The sequence below is a fragment of the Tinamus guttatus genome, unplaced genomic scaffold (genome assembly GCF_059628265.1).
Source record: "Tinamus guttatus ecotype Peru unplaced genomic scaffold, ASM5962826v1 Tinamus_guttatus_pri_ptg000408l, whole genome shotgun sequence".
Taxonomy (NCBI): domain Eukaryota; kingdom Metazoa; phylum Chordata; class Aves; order Tinamiformes; family Tinamidae; genus Tinamus; species Tinamus guttatus.
In genome coordinates this window covers 440,885-455,795 of record NW_028288942.1, presented here as the reverse complement: position 1 = coordinate 455,795, position 14,911 = coordinate 440,885, and the positions used below count along the sequence as shown (strand labels likewise).

The window sequence follows — 14,911 nt, the reverse complement described above, 5'->3', positions numbered from 1 at the left end:
CTGATACCCAGCTAAATGCAAAACTGAAAAGCAAACAAATTTTGAATGAACAAAATATGTGCTGCCTGCTTCTGTTCTCTAAACTTTTTTTTGTCCTTAAGGGGAGGCGCATGGCTGCTATTACACACATGCAAACCTCCAAAGTGTCGATATTCTGCTGTAGCTGGGTTAGCATCTCAACTTACGCTGTCTCACTGTGAGGAGTGGGAACCCGCCAAGGATGGGCTTGCTTGGCATTGAGCTGCCTGGCCCAGGCAATCGAAGAATTTGGGTTTTGGCTGTGACGTTTCTTAGGGAGATGCGTTGGCATTACTGTCCCTTCCGCTACTGCGATGTAATGAACTGCAGAACAGCCCTCTGTCCTACAGGTTTGGTAACAGATTTGGCTCTACCATTTTAAGGGAATTTAGCACTGCGAGATAATTGAAACTTAAATTTATGGACAATCAGCCCATAGTCTGAGAGGCTTTTCTCCTCCCTCCTCTTCTGGTGTAGGTGTGACTTTTGTATTAAGATTGGCAGCATTTCTTAATAACCAGATTTTATTTCACTAGGCTTTCAGTTTTGCCCTGATATGATTCTGGTTCTTTGTTTTCAACTATTATAAAGTCAGATTTCTGAGGATTTTTGCAACAGATGAAGCTTTTGCTGGAGTTTATAAAGTTTTTCCTTCCATTCTTCTTTGTAAGCTGAGTTTGGAGCTCTTCATGTTGAACTGCATTTCAATTTAACTGTTATCTTCTGTGTGTTCCATGCAAACATAGAAAGAAATGTTTTCGCACAAGTTGCAAGCATTTCCCGAGAACTGAGGAATTTACCTCTCTTAAAATCCCAGCAGGTCAGAAACCTGATGGTATTTGCAGGGCAGGAGGAAAGAAAATAATAATAATAATAATAAAAATATTCATATCACTATCTGTGGCTTCATTCTTTTATCATGCTTAATAATGAAATGAACGGAAATGAAATAATGGTTTTACTGTGCCCTATATGTTCTCTACATTATGATAACTATTTTTTTCTTTATTTTGGCACAAATCTTCTCTAGTCCCTTTATGATTTTCAGTAGTTCTGCATTCCTTTTTTTTTTTCCCCCCTCCTGTCAGGCCTAAAGCCCACATTGCTATGTAGGGTTAAGCTTTTCCTTGTATATGTCTGCAGTCACAGCATGTTCCTCATGTTCAAGGCACTGCCTTCATGAAAAAAATGGCGTAACCCTTTATGTTCTTCCTCTGCTTTGTTTCTAAATTTCAAATATTCAGTAATTTGGGAAGACTGACTTGATTGGGAAGGGTATATTTCGCAATGAGGCATGGGTACTCATTCTTCTTTGTTTTGTAAATTACACCACCAGGACATCTGAGTTCCTGTTTGCTAAGCCACCCTTATGGTTTGTAGCTGTAGTTACTCTTCTACCTTACATTCTGAGAAGCTATATTTCAGTTTCATTATTCAGTATTTTCACTTTTTGTAGTTCTTTTTTGTTGTTGTTTTGTCTCTGCTATGCGTTACACACTTCAGTTATTTTCTGAAAGATTTAGGAAAAAGCCTTAGAGTTATTTTTCTTTTTTAAAAACACAGAGTTCCTTCACACTTGGACCCAAATATTTCCAATTGCCACTGGGCTCTTATGTATACAACACATTCATTTACAGCTTCAGATTGAATTCAGTTCCTGGGAACATTAAATATGGAATATGAAAATACATGTCCGCTGGATTGGGTTTCTTTTCCCTGAAACCAAACACGTATGTGCCTCTCTTCTTGCCAGGTTTTTACAAACACGTTACCAGAAAGATCTCAAAAACACAGAGTAAGTTCTAAGAAGAGCAGCAAGCATTCCAGACTTAACACTGATCTGGGAGTTGAAGGGACTGATTTAGGAGGAAAGATTAAAGTAACTAAATATACATAGCTTGGCTAATGGATGACTGAAAGCAGGGGAGGACAGATACTAACAGTCTAAAAATATTTGAAGGGTGTTAACATTTAGGAGGGACAGGGATTATTTTATGTGGAACATGTGAGCATGACTAGGATTAATGTGAGAGAAAGAAGAAATCGAGGATGGATGTCAGAAGAAGCTTCGTGGCAGTGTGATGTCCTGTGCTGAAGTATCTCTCTCCCATAAGAACTAGAAGGGAAACATCGTTATTTGGGACTTTTAAAACTGTATCAGAGAAAGCTATAGAGAATATTTCTGTGAAACCAGTTACAAAACATAGCCTAATGGGGTTGAACTTTGTGTCAATGAAAGATGAATTTTAGATTAAACATACTATGATCGTACATAAGACAGAGAGGACATGAGTAGGCATGAGCAGGTGACCAAATACTATTTTCACTGCAAATAGCTCCATATTTTTCAAAATTGTTAACATTATGTTTTATACTGTCTATGTTTCTGTACTGTGAAGTAACTTATTAGACCAGTGGACTCACAAGCCCTTTAATTTCTCAGAATTTATCTTAATTCTGTTCTTTAGTCAAACATTGGGTAGAGGAGGGTATTAACATTTCTCAGGCGGGGGAATCTGCATACATTGAAGCAGCTGATGAGTGTGAATACACAGATTATGCAGAGACCTGGCTCTAGGAAAACAGGAATTTTCTTACTTCAGCAGCGCAAGCAGGTTAAGTCTATCCCATGAATCAATTTTCTTTTAAATCCATGCCACAGAGTGACTGGGCATGTGTGAAATACAGCTTAGCAAAACTTTATTGCACATAAAGACATCTGTGCATGGTATTTTAGGCAAAAGTGATGCAAGACAACATAACTTTCCCGGGTCTGGTTGCTTTCAGAGTTTTGGCCCAAAAGGAAAGGAAAACCACTTGCTGAGAGAAAGACACTCTTACAAGTAAAAGAAGAGGCAGGATTTCATTCATGCAGGATTCAGAGAAAAAGAGTGCAGGAGAACTCGAGCTGCTTGGTGGTTTTCAGCAGTTGCTCCTGAGCTTCTCCGTAACAAACCCTGTATTGTCTCTGTGTAATGAAGGTCTGGGCGCCAAATCGAAGGAGGCTGCGTGCAGTTTGCACCCGCACAGATGGTCTCACGAGTCTGTTGGTCACTGGCAGAGCTGCCTGAAACCATCGGGGCCGGGGCCCACCTGCTGCTGAAGGGTGGGGAACCAGCAGCTGCTCCTCGTTAACTGTCACCTTGAACTTTCGACCCATCTTCTGGGTGCTCCCTCAGTGTCTCCGCACGCAAATGAGTGCAGGCGCCGTCCTGCTCCCTCCGTAGCTTCTTGAACAGGCAGTTGCACTGTTTTCATTGCAACTCTTCCATCTGAAATGACCTTAGAGTTATTCTTTTTCTCTAGAGTGCAGTGTGGACAGGAAATGCAGACTCCTGTTCAGGTGCTGGATGTGAGCCTGTGGACTAGGCACTGGGAGTGTGACCAGTGCTTTTTGTGGTAACCTACTAGGAAGGACCTGTTTGCAGCGAAATGTGTGCATCTGTGGGGTTTAAAATGATGTTGCCTTGAGCCTTGGCTGGAGATTGCAAGCATTCCTGCAGTGTGAAGATGGAATTGCAGAATGGTTGAGGTTGGAAGGGGCTTCTGGAGATCATCTAGTCCAGCCCCCCTGCTCGAGCAGTGTCATGCCCCGGTCAGCAGCAGGCCCACTTCCTTTGGTTACTGGTGTATTTAAAGATCTTACTGTCCTTAACATCCCTCGATGGATAAAACTGCAGATGGGCCTTGGCCTTCCTTGCCTCATCCCTGAGTGCTTGGGCAATATCTCTGTATTCCTCCAAGTTTATCTGTCCTTGAGTTGCCTTCTGCATACTGCTGCCTTCTCTCTTGAGTTTTGCCAGGAGCTTCTTGTTCATCCATGCAGCTCTCCTGCCCCATTTGCTTGTCTTGTTAACTGGGATGGACTGTGCTTGAGATTGGAGGTGATCTTCAAGTATCAAGCAGCTATTGTTTTCATCGTCAGTTGCAGAATCATAGTACACAGGCCTGAGAGGGGCCTCCCAGCATCGTCTAGTCCATTCCTGCCCCCAGAGGCACAGCTCTACTTAAGCCATTTATGTCTAGCCTGATCTTTTATGCTCGCAACTGGGGAAGAATGACTTGTTATTCTAGATATAACAATTTTCAGCTAGAAGGAAGCTGAAGCACTTAGATATTTACAAGTTTCCTTTGAATCTGCATGCATTTTTAGGTAGCACTGGCAGCACAGATAGTTCTGTCAGCCTCTTGTTTCTGCCCTCATACCTCTTTGTGAATTATGGTTGCCCAACTCTCTGTCATCGGGCAGTGCTGTAAACTCAGTGCTGGGAACAGGTGCTTAAGGAATCTGGAACTGAACTCTGCCAGTGTCCAGAACAGACAGAGAGGGGGAAAATAATCACAAGCTACTGCAAGGAAATTTTGAGCTTGGCAGGTTTCAGTTACCCAGGAACTGTAGTTATAAAGCCTTTTTTTTTTTCTTTTTTCTCTTTTCTTTTCTTTTCTTTTCTTTTCTTTTCTTTTCTTTTCTTTTCTTTTCTTTTCTTTTCTTTTCTTTTCTTTTCTTTTCTTTTCTTTTTAAAAGAAATGTCCATGGCATTTTATAACCAACAATGATCCATACTTCATGTTCATCTTTTAAAAGATATAGCTTCCTTAATAACCGTTGTTGCTCATATTAGGGTGGTGTACGGCTCCATGCCGAAGGGCTGTTGTGTTGAGACCAAGGGTGTATTTCCTTAGGAAATGCTGAGGTGATTTAAGAGGATAATGCAGGAGAAAAGGGACATTTCTCACTCTCATTCCTTTGTTTCTCTGCCCTCTTCCCAGTTTGCACTCCCAGTTCTTATGTTAGCCCTGCTTTCCAGCAGAATCCTTGCTGAGCCAATTTCACTTGCTAAATTACTCTATCAAAGGAACTTGGCAGGTGTCTGCCAGGATAGAGCCCATCTGACCTGTGCGAGGGTCTGGTGTTGGGGAGGTGTTAGGCTACTGTATGAGCAGTAGCCGCCTTTTAGATAGCTCAACTTCCCATTAAGATATAAGATGATTAAGTAATCATGATGATGTCTATGGTATGAGTTATGGCAAAATCTGAAGAGGGTTGAAGTCGGAGCCTTTCCTCATACAAAATCAGTGTTTCATTTCTTCATATAGTTAAGAACAGGCTCCATATGCTTTTGCTCTCCTTGAGGCTGCTGCATAATTTTCAGTGAGCTGGAGCTGGACTGGATCCTTATCTTAGAAAGCAAGCAAAGCAGTTCCAGCTCATCACAGAGCTAAGCTGGACTAGGCCACTTGCACTGAGAACTGCACAGTTTTCTGCTGGTCATACAGCAGGTGTCTGAATGATTTCACAGACCCCTTCCCATCCTAATTTCTATAGTAGGTTGCATGATTTTTGTAATTGGTCATCCTGTCACCTAGTTAAATGCACAAAACAGATTAGTATTGGGACAAAATGTGCAAGAAACAGTACCCTGTTGGTGCCAACAGAAGTAGCTGATGGCAGGTCATAAGGAGAGGAGGTGCCAGAGCTTTTTGCATTTCTTTGAAGTCATATCACAGAAGGATTGTTAAGAGTTGCTCTCTAATAGCACCTCAGCTATTAAAGCTATGGAAACAAAAACAACAACTTTTGCTGACCTAAGGAAGGGTTTGGCCAGTGTTTAGGACCTTAATGTAGGACTTGGGCACACAGGAACTATAGATTGTTGCTGGGGCTGGGATTGCAGTGTTACCCTGAATAATCATGTTCTTCTGAGCCTGGGCCTTACTGAGTAAAAGTATGCTTGTGTGTGTATGATTTTGTTTATAGGTGACCTGTGAGACTGAAAGCTGGCAGTCTGACATGACTTTCTCTGCAAATTCTCATTGGTGGTTTCAGGTGGTATCTGATACGCTTGCTGACATATGAAAGATTCGTACAGCTGCCTTCGTATAATTGTGGGGTTTCTCAGCCAAACTGAATCTAGCCACTGCCCGGAAAATTCTCATCAGTCTTGCTCCTGGAAGTACCAGAACAGGTCCCTGGTCTGTTTCTGCTGCAGTCCTTAGTGTGTACATGAAAGAGCACGTTATTGGAAGGATCTTGCAAATCTATGGTGTGAGGTACTTTACTAAAAGCTCATCTTTCTAATGAACAACCCCATGTGTTTTGGGGGAGTAAACAGGAGGCACTTTAATTCTGCCTGCCTTTAGGCAAGTGATGAAAGGACAAGAAGGAGGCTACAGCTTCTATGGAGGCAAAGCTGGTTTAAGAATAAGAAGTTCTGGCCTGGTTCTTACTTTGTTCTTACTGTTGTGCCAAATACTGTTGATAGTGTGGCAAAAATGGGAACTGGATCAGCAATCCAATTAAAAACAAATAGACTGAAAGGAAGCATTTTTTTTTAAGAGGGTGAAGAGACTTCATATTTATTTTAGTAATTCATTTTACAAAGTAGATACATGTGTCCTCTCCCCTTGCACCACCCTTCTTCCATAAGTTTAATTGGTACAGCCACAGGTAAGAGATGCTGGAGTATTGCATGGGGCAGGAATGACCAGCTGAGGAAAGAGGAATATCTTCAAGTAGCTTTGCTGATGAAGAATGCGTTGGCGTGACTACACCTGTAGTGTGTGACGTTTCAGCTATCTCCATTCACTGGAACCAGTAAAAAGCTTCCAAAAACCTACAGACTCTTATTATTATATAGGGGGAGGATTATATATCCTCCTCCTCTAGCCTGTCCTGGTGAGGCTGCATCTGGAATATTGTATCCAGTTTTGGGTTCCCCAGTGAATGAGAGACATGGAACTATTGGCAGGAATACAGTCAAGGGCTACTAAGATGATTAATGGACTGCAGCACCTCTCATATGAGGAAAGGCTGAGAGAGCTGGGCCTGTTAGGCCTGGAGAAGAGAAGACTGGGGGGTCTTGTCAATGTGTGTAAGTATCTGCAGGAAGAGTGTAAACAAAATAGGTCCAGACCATTTTCAGTGGTGCCCAGCTTTAGGACAAGGGGCAATAGGCACAAACTAAAACACAGGAAATTCCATCTGAACATGAAGAAAAGCTTTTTTGTTGTGAGGGTAATTGTGCACTGGAACAGGTTGCCTTGAAGGGCTGTGTAGTCTCCATACACTTTGCAGGATGAATCTTAAACTGGACACCAAGAAAAATCAGTTTCTGAATGGTGGGGGATGGCCGTTCTTATATTTCTAGGCATGGATTTAAGCTGCACGGTGGAAATGGGAGAAATAAATCTGACCCTTCGCAGCAGAAGGCCATTTTTATAAGAGAGGGTTCCAGTGTTTACAGGAAAAATCAAGTACAAGCTGAACTTGCTCTGTTGAATGTTCTTTGCAAATTCTTCTTTTAGGGACTGCATGAGTGGGTGCAGGGAAAGTTAAAAGTTAAATCTGAGCAAACTGGAGCATGGAGTAAATGATTAGAGTGATGAAACTTCTCACAGATTAATATGAAATTCTCTGGCATGTGTAACTATACCAAGGGGACTCAAAACTGACTATTCAGCACTGTGGTTCTGCTGTGACTGGGGAGAGATGTCTGGATAAGAGTGGTCAGTGTGGTTTTCTATGGTCTATTTCATGGAAAGAGATCCCAGGATGATGGTCCTAGTGATGTATTTAAGTTCTTATATTGAATTCTGAATACCTTTCTCTGAGTTTAGAATTGGCCATTTAAGGAGAAAGACTGTTAGAAGCCTGAAAGGAGCTTGATCAGTGAACTTTGTTTTTATTAACATTGTTTAGAGAGTTGTCTTTCATGCAGACATACAGTCAACGTGAGGCTTTTGAGAATGTCTGTTGTTGCCAGGACCACTGGCCACATGGATTTGTCACTGATATAGTCCAGATAAATGGGAAAAATAAACCACCATGCTGCATTTTTGCTTTGTGTGCTTTGTTTGTGTGTACCGACACACAGTGAGGACTGCTGGTGAAGAGCAAGCAGCAAAGTTCAGAGGTTAATGGTGGAGGAGTGAGGGTGGGGAGAAGTGGAAAGGTTGAGATGGGGATGAATAGGCAAATGGTTATTGTAGAATTTTTATTGACTTCTATGATAGTCTCAGCTGTGATAGAGGAATTAATAGTAAAAGTAGGAGCTGAAAAGGAAGGATTGAGCCTGTGGAAGAACCTGAGCTGAGATGCTGAACGTCAGTTCGGTATGATATATGTGGTAAACTGAAACAAATTTCAGAAAAAGAAAGAACTATAGGAGAGAGAGAAGCCAAATTTTAATGCTCCGTAGACAAGTTCCCTAAAAGAAATTTTAAGGGTGAAAACAAGCATGCTAAGTAATCAAGAAAGATGTGGCATTAGTGATAGACAAAAGCCAACAAAGGGAACCCAAGCCAGAGAAGGAACGGGTGTTGATGGCCTATCTTCTTGCCTGGAAAAAACTGGCATGGGAAGTAGGGAAGCTAACAGAAGATCCTCACCAAGGTTTTGGTAAGAGGAGATGGTGTTTGATGGAAGGAAAGTCTAATAGAGATGGCATTACAGGAAAGAAAGAAGATATCAGTAAAAGACAAGTGTCTAGGTATTTTGCTGAGAGGAAAGGTTTAGCCAGCAGAAAGACAAAAAGAAAATGCTTTTGGCAAATTCCCTGTTTGTAGAAAAGGTGATGCTCAGGAAGGCATTTAGGGTAGCTGGGAAGAGGAAGCCGTGAAAGGAGAGTGATGAAAGGTCAAGTTGTGCAGCTAAGTAGGGACCAGGTCAGGCCTTATCATAATTTAGCTTGTATTGTCCATGCGCTCGTGAGCAAAACACACACTTTCATCTCAAGTGTCATTCTGGAGGAATCTAAGACTTGCTCTGCAGTTAATTTTGCTTTGTGTGCGTAGAGAAGCGTTAACATTTGGTGGACAGCTGGACATCCGTAACTTCCCTTTTGTGTCTAGATTTATCTGTCATGCCGTGTCTGTTGCATGCAGTTCATTACGTTAATTGTAGCAGACAGTTAACTACAGGCATAGCAAGTTTGGGAGACAGTGATGTCCTGGGAGCTACCCTGAGGTTATACAAGCAAGTTGAAATAATGGCTAAGATGGCTCCATTGACCATGCTTCAGTTAATCTTTCACTGTATACAGCTGGATTTTTGCTTCTATAGTTCTCTTATCTTTGCTATACTTCGTAGCTAGGTTCCTACATTTCTTCTGGGAAGACAGCAGTAATCTCTGTCAAGAAGCAGATACTTTCATGTGGGTTTCCCACTGGAAAGATTTTGCACAAATCACAAGTGCTTAGCTCTTATCCATCTAGAAGACAGGTTTTGGTTCTTCCACCCATCTCTCTCAACAGATGTGCTAGGATAAAGTAATTCCCATGCTTAAAAAGAAGTTCTATCTGCCTCTCATGTAAGCAGTATTATATACCATTACTAGCAGAGAGCCAACATGAAGCTGTGAAGTAGGATTTGGAAATGTCTTTTATGGCCCTGGGAATTTCTCTTGTTCCCCCTCTGCTCCCCTTGGAGGGAGATACTTCTCTCCTGTTACACTGGAGTAAGCTCAAGTGTCGAATTCAGAAGCTAAAAATCCTCTGCCCTTCTGTGAGCAGCAACTTTCAGATAACTGCTAAGTGCAAAATTCTGCAATTCAGTGTGAGAAGGGGTGGGAGCTGAAATGATGCCCTTGAAAATTTATGTCTGTTAGGAGGAAGAGTAAAGAGCGAGAGCGAAGATCTCTCCTCCTTGTTTTTTCATAACGTGCCTCCAAGGGGGAGGCTTCAGGGAGGATAAAGGGCTTTTGGGTGTTGGGCTGCCGTCGGTATGTTGGCTAAAGCTTCATGAAACCTAATGCGTGGTTTCGACAGAAGAATCACAACTGTTGGAAGGTTCCAGTGACCATGACAGGCCTCGACAGGAGTTATTCTAAGAACACAACATATGATCAGGTTACTGAGGGGCACTTTGCATAGTCCTAAAAAATGAACCCTCTGACAGCGTGTGACAGCTCTGTGTGCCCCAGCGGCGGGAGCAGCGGCTTTCGCTCACCCTGGGTGGTGAAACAAAACAAGCGCTTTTCTTGTGAACCAACAGCCTAACAGCAATCTAGTGTCTGCACACATCTAATTTCTGATAAGGAAAACAAAAGACATTTAGGACTTGCTTATTTTGCAGTTTTATATATACATTTTTTTTTGGTAATTTATTACCTTTCTGCTGGGGAGATTGTTAGATGGGGCAAGTTGCATAGTTGTCTTTAGTAATGTGGTGATAATGGCTTTGTTGGGTCACCTGCTTTCACCACCAGTATCTTTATTCCCCAACTCCTCAGTCTTCTTCAGTGAAGAATGTGGCATGAGAGAGCCTTGTAATATTGGCTGATACAATGGGCAAAACAGCCTTGATTTGAGGAACTTCACGCTGTTGAATTTTTTGCCAATTAACCTGAACTTTTATTTCCAAGGAAAGACCTTTTCTTTCCCTTCCCCAGCTTCAGCTTCAGTCCACCACCTCTCACCCTGCCCCCTTCCTAGCCTCAGTCCCTTGTTTTTGCTCAGTCCTTCCCAGTTCCTTTAGCTGAGGCAAGGGGCAGCACAGGCGGCTGGGGGCAGCTCATAAAAAGGTTTATTTCTGCTGCTCCTTGCTTCTTATTTTCTTTCTTCCACTGCCGCTTGCCTCTTACTGCTCCAATGTGAGTTCTATGTTTCTCTTGGTGCATGTATATACATTCCTTCTTTATAGATAATGGGGAATGAGGTATGAGGTATTTCCCCTTCTAAGATATGTTGAACTGAAGCCTTCTGAGCTCTGGCTTATGCCAGCAGCTATGGCAGCCATGCCTTTTTCCCATCACTCCTGTTGTTTCCTACCTTGTGAATCTCATATGTGTCCAATGGACAGAGGCTTTGGAAAGCTGTAAGAGCTATTCTGGGCCTAAAAGAAAGTGGTACAAATGAACATTACTAGCAATTAGTCTCGGCTTGTGAAAATGGTTACATGAGCTGTCAAAACAGACAGGTGGAAGGTAGCATAACAACATCTGGTCCAGTCTAACTGCCCTGCGCATGTGATGGTGCTATGCTGGAAATATGGGAACTGAAGAGATCAGAGTGCTACATGCTGGGCATTGTGTTGCTGACACAGAAATAGTTCTTGATTTGTGTATAGAGGAGCTGGGTTTGTCCTCTTTTCAAAGCTATGGATCTGATTCTTCTACTAGAGGAACAGGAGGGCTTCTGTAATTGTATCTTTAGGAACAGACTAAGTTCTGTGAGTCTGTAAAATGTTTTCCCTCCTTAACTGTGCTTTGGTTACATTTCATGAACATGGCATAAATGCCATCATAAATGTTTTCATTCTTCTGTTTCCGAAACAGATGGAATTAGGGATTCTGCTAGAACTTCTATAAAGGTGTGGGTGATCAATCTCTAGCACTGAGTCCTTCTTTGTATTCAGTTTATTCAGAGGTTGAGTTAAATAAGGGTTTAAAGTAAAAGGAGGTGACAACTCTTTTGTGAAATATTAAATTTAAACTATCTGAATAAAAAAAAAAACTCTTTTCAGGGCTTGCTTTCTTGATTTCTGTGATGTTCTCATGTACAAGTTCCCTATTCACTATTTAAGTATTTCATATTTTTTTAACAATTTCTTTTAAATGAAAGAGATCAGACCTCTGTTATAAATACATTTTACAAGAGCTGTGACTATTCCTACCAGATTCCGTAAGCAGTTGCAGACATGTAAGATTTCTCACAACCTTGCACTTCCCGCTCCAGCTTCTTCCAGAGGTACCGCATCACTGCTAGTGTGGTCAACACAGGTGTATTTTTTACAAAACTTCATTTTTCTTTCACATTTCCTGCCTTCCAAGATCAGCCTCAAGGTCACATGTGCAACTGCTGCTTTTCCGTTTCTGCTGTTTATTCCCCTGTCATGCTCTTGCTGTTCAAGGGAAGGGAAGAGAATCGGAATATCCGGTCGGACTTGGCACATGGGAGCCAGTTTATGGAACCTGCATAGTCTGCCTCATGTCTTGGTATACCCTCTCCAGTAGTATTATAGTGTTAGCTGTGAATCAGACTCTAGGCTTTATTCTCCTGTTTGCTGTTGAAGTTGTCAGTCTTCTCTTATCTACTTTTTATTTTCTGATTTTAATTCCTGGTCCTCAGTTTTCTGCTCTTGTTCCAAGCAGTGTCAAGTTCTCTACCGGTGACCTCTTAGCTTTATATTTCATTACTCATTTTATTGATAGTTCTGATACTGCAATTTCCCTCATTTGTCACCATGATCATCTTCTGTTTGCATCTCTTCACTGGCCTTTCTTTCTTTCTTGCACTGAATATATTGCTGCTTGTCTTAATTTCCCTGGGCCCTAAAGGGCCTACTCTCGCTTTGGCATTTCTTACAATCAAGATGTAAAACTTTCAGCCTTCAGTACCACTTGTTTTCTGTTCAAACAAGTTTTGCTTTCTGTTTCATCTATCCCAACCTGTGCCCCACTTTCCTGTTCATGGGAGCTCCCTTCCACAAAGCTAGGCTTCCTTCTCTATATCTCTTTTGAAAAATTATCTTTTTCTGTATTAACTACAAGAGCCTGAAAACACTTCATTCACTGTGTTATGTAGCACTGATAAATACCATCTGTTTGCATGTACTTCTGTTGTTTTTTATTGTTTATTTTCCTGTAGTTAGATTCTGAGTGCTTTTAGGGCAAGGAGCTTTCTTTGTTCTGTGTACTGGTGGTCCTGATCCTTGCTTACAGCTTCTATACAACACAGCAACATAAGTATTAAACAAAGCCTCTAATTCCCATTTTTACTGATAATTTTAAGCTATGCAGATGCAAGTTAGGAAATAAAACTTCCAGATAAAAGTCCTGCTTCTAAAGCTCTGGCCTCTACCTTGTGAACTGAATGAATACCTTCCTAAAATAGATGATGACGTGCATTGTCTCTCTGCTGGCCTCTATGATAGAGAGTTCCATTATGTATCTTTTGCCTGGACTCTTAGCTCGCTAAACTTGTGTTGACATTATTTCTCTGTTCCAGGCCGAAATGAGCTGATCGCCCGCTATATTAAGCTGAGAACAGGGAAAACGCGCACAAGGAAACAGGTAAGTGGCAAGCTTACCCTGTAAACATTAGTTGCTTTGTGCCGCTTCACACAGAGAGGGCTTATGAGAACATATCCCTTTGCTGCTCATTTGCTTTTAGTTTCTGACTTTCTTCAAGAGATTTTTGTGCTGGCTAACCAGCAAGAGAGTTGGCTAGTAAGAGCACTGGGCAGAGTCGCACATTTTATGATTGTAGCGCGACACTCACTCCTTCCAATTGCATTACGATACACAATATTTTCTGCTTTTAAGCAATGTGCAGTTTTATTTATCTGGTCTGCTAATGAGCATTTCTCATTATGTGACCATCATTGTGGCTTTCTATAGCAAGGTTCATTCTTCATCCCAGATGATGAAGAAATCAACAGCAATGTTGATTTTCAAATTACTTTGTACAAACGAGTTTTATGTGATTTGGCAATGACAGGCAAGGCAATGCTGGAAAATTCCTGAGCAATCTGGACCTGCTTTGAGTAGGGTGTTGACTGTATGGCCTCCATAGATCCTTCCAACTTAAATTATTCTATAATTCTATGATGCGTTTCAGCCCAGACTAGATACAGAGAAATTTTGAGAGTCGCTGTATCATTATACAGATGAAGAATACGGATTATTCTTCTCCTAAGAAAAGGCCAAACTGAGGAGCGAAGAGATCAGAACTCTCAACTCCCACTTTTAGGGGTGGGCTCCTCAGTGTTAGAGAGATCTCTGGATTGATAAAGCCATTTGAAATGAAAGAGGCCTTAAATGGTCCATTTCTGCTTCTTCCTCTTCTCACTTCATGACAGTTAACATGTTCAGAGAAGCATTTCACTGGAATCTCAAACTAACTAAAATAGAAAAAGAAAACCTTAAATGAATCCTATTGTTAAAGGTGCCCAAGGCATGTTGTTTAGTTCTGCAAGAGCTACCAACTACCTCTCTGGAATGAAGATGGATTTTGTCTTTCGATGCAGGTATCTAGTCACATCCAAGTCCTGGCAAGGCGAAAAGCTCGAGAGATCCAAGCCAAACTCAAGGTATGATATGTATCCTTTAAACATATCTTTCAAGCACTCCAAGTCAGCTATTCCCTCATCCTTTCATTCCTTGAGTAACCCCAGTAAAGGGTGAGATCAGCACAAACTGTGGTAAGTTGGTTAAGAAAAGCACATATTTGTATTGCTGAGGCTCTGTGACATCTGAGACAGTTCTATTTAAAGAATAAAAAATGATACCTTTAATTTTGATGTATCTTATTTTTGCCTCTGATGCTGTGGTCATCCAGGTCTGAGAGTCTCTGGGAGTATTCTGGGGAATAAGGGAAGAGTGTTTACTTGAGAAGGATTGGGGGTTATGGTTACAAATGCTGGCCAATTGTAGTAGCCTAGGAAAAGGGTAGTCTTACAGCTACTGCAGCACTAGTTCCATCTCTAATACTGGTAATGCTGTGGACTTGTCTGCAAGAAATAGTGTCCTGAGTTGGTGTAACCACTGGGAGGAAGTAACAAATCCATCTGGCATCTTCTTAGGGAAAATGGTGCCAGCTGAGTTGACTTTGCCCTTTGATTAATTCAGGCTTGGATTTGAAGATGCCAGGGTTGATCAGAAGAAAAATGTCTGAGTTCTGCTCACTTGCTTAAGTAAACCCTTGTGTTTTTCTTTCCATGGGAAGAGCTTGGAGAATGCGCTGAGGAACCCCATAGCTCTTGACATTTGCTCAGAATGAATTGATGTAAATGTCAAGAATATGAAGCTTACGGGTGCAATTGCACAAGAGAGTTCTCCCTGCTAGAATGTGAGCTGTCCTAAAAGGGCCTGGTGAGCAAGATGAGAGGTCCAATCCTTGTTACGTGTCATCAAGATAGCTAGGAAAGGAAGGTGCGCACTGAACTTCCCTGTTT

General features: G+C 41.7%; 1 protein-coding gene across 1 annotated transcript in view; it reads left to right on the top strand.

Moving 5' to 3' along the window:
- TEAD4 (TEA domain transcription factor 4) overlaps positions 1-14,911 on the top strand; it is a 41,016-nt gene that overhangs the window by 4,985 nt on the left and 21,120 nt on the right. Inside the window, exons 2-3 of the mRNA XM_010214025.2 lie at positions 12,964-13,028; positions 13,985-14,047. Of these exons, the coding sequence (XP_010212327.2) occupies positions 12,964-13,028; positions 13,985-14,047 (128 nt within the window). The remainder of the gene's footprint in view (positions 1-12,963; positions 13,029-13,984; positions 14,048-14,911) is intronic.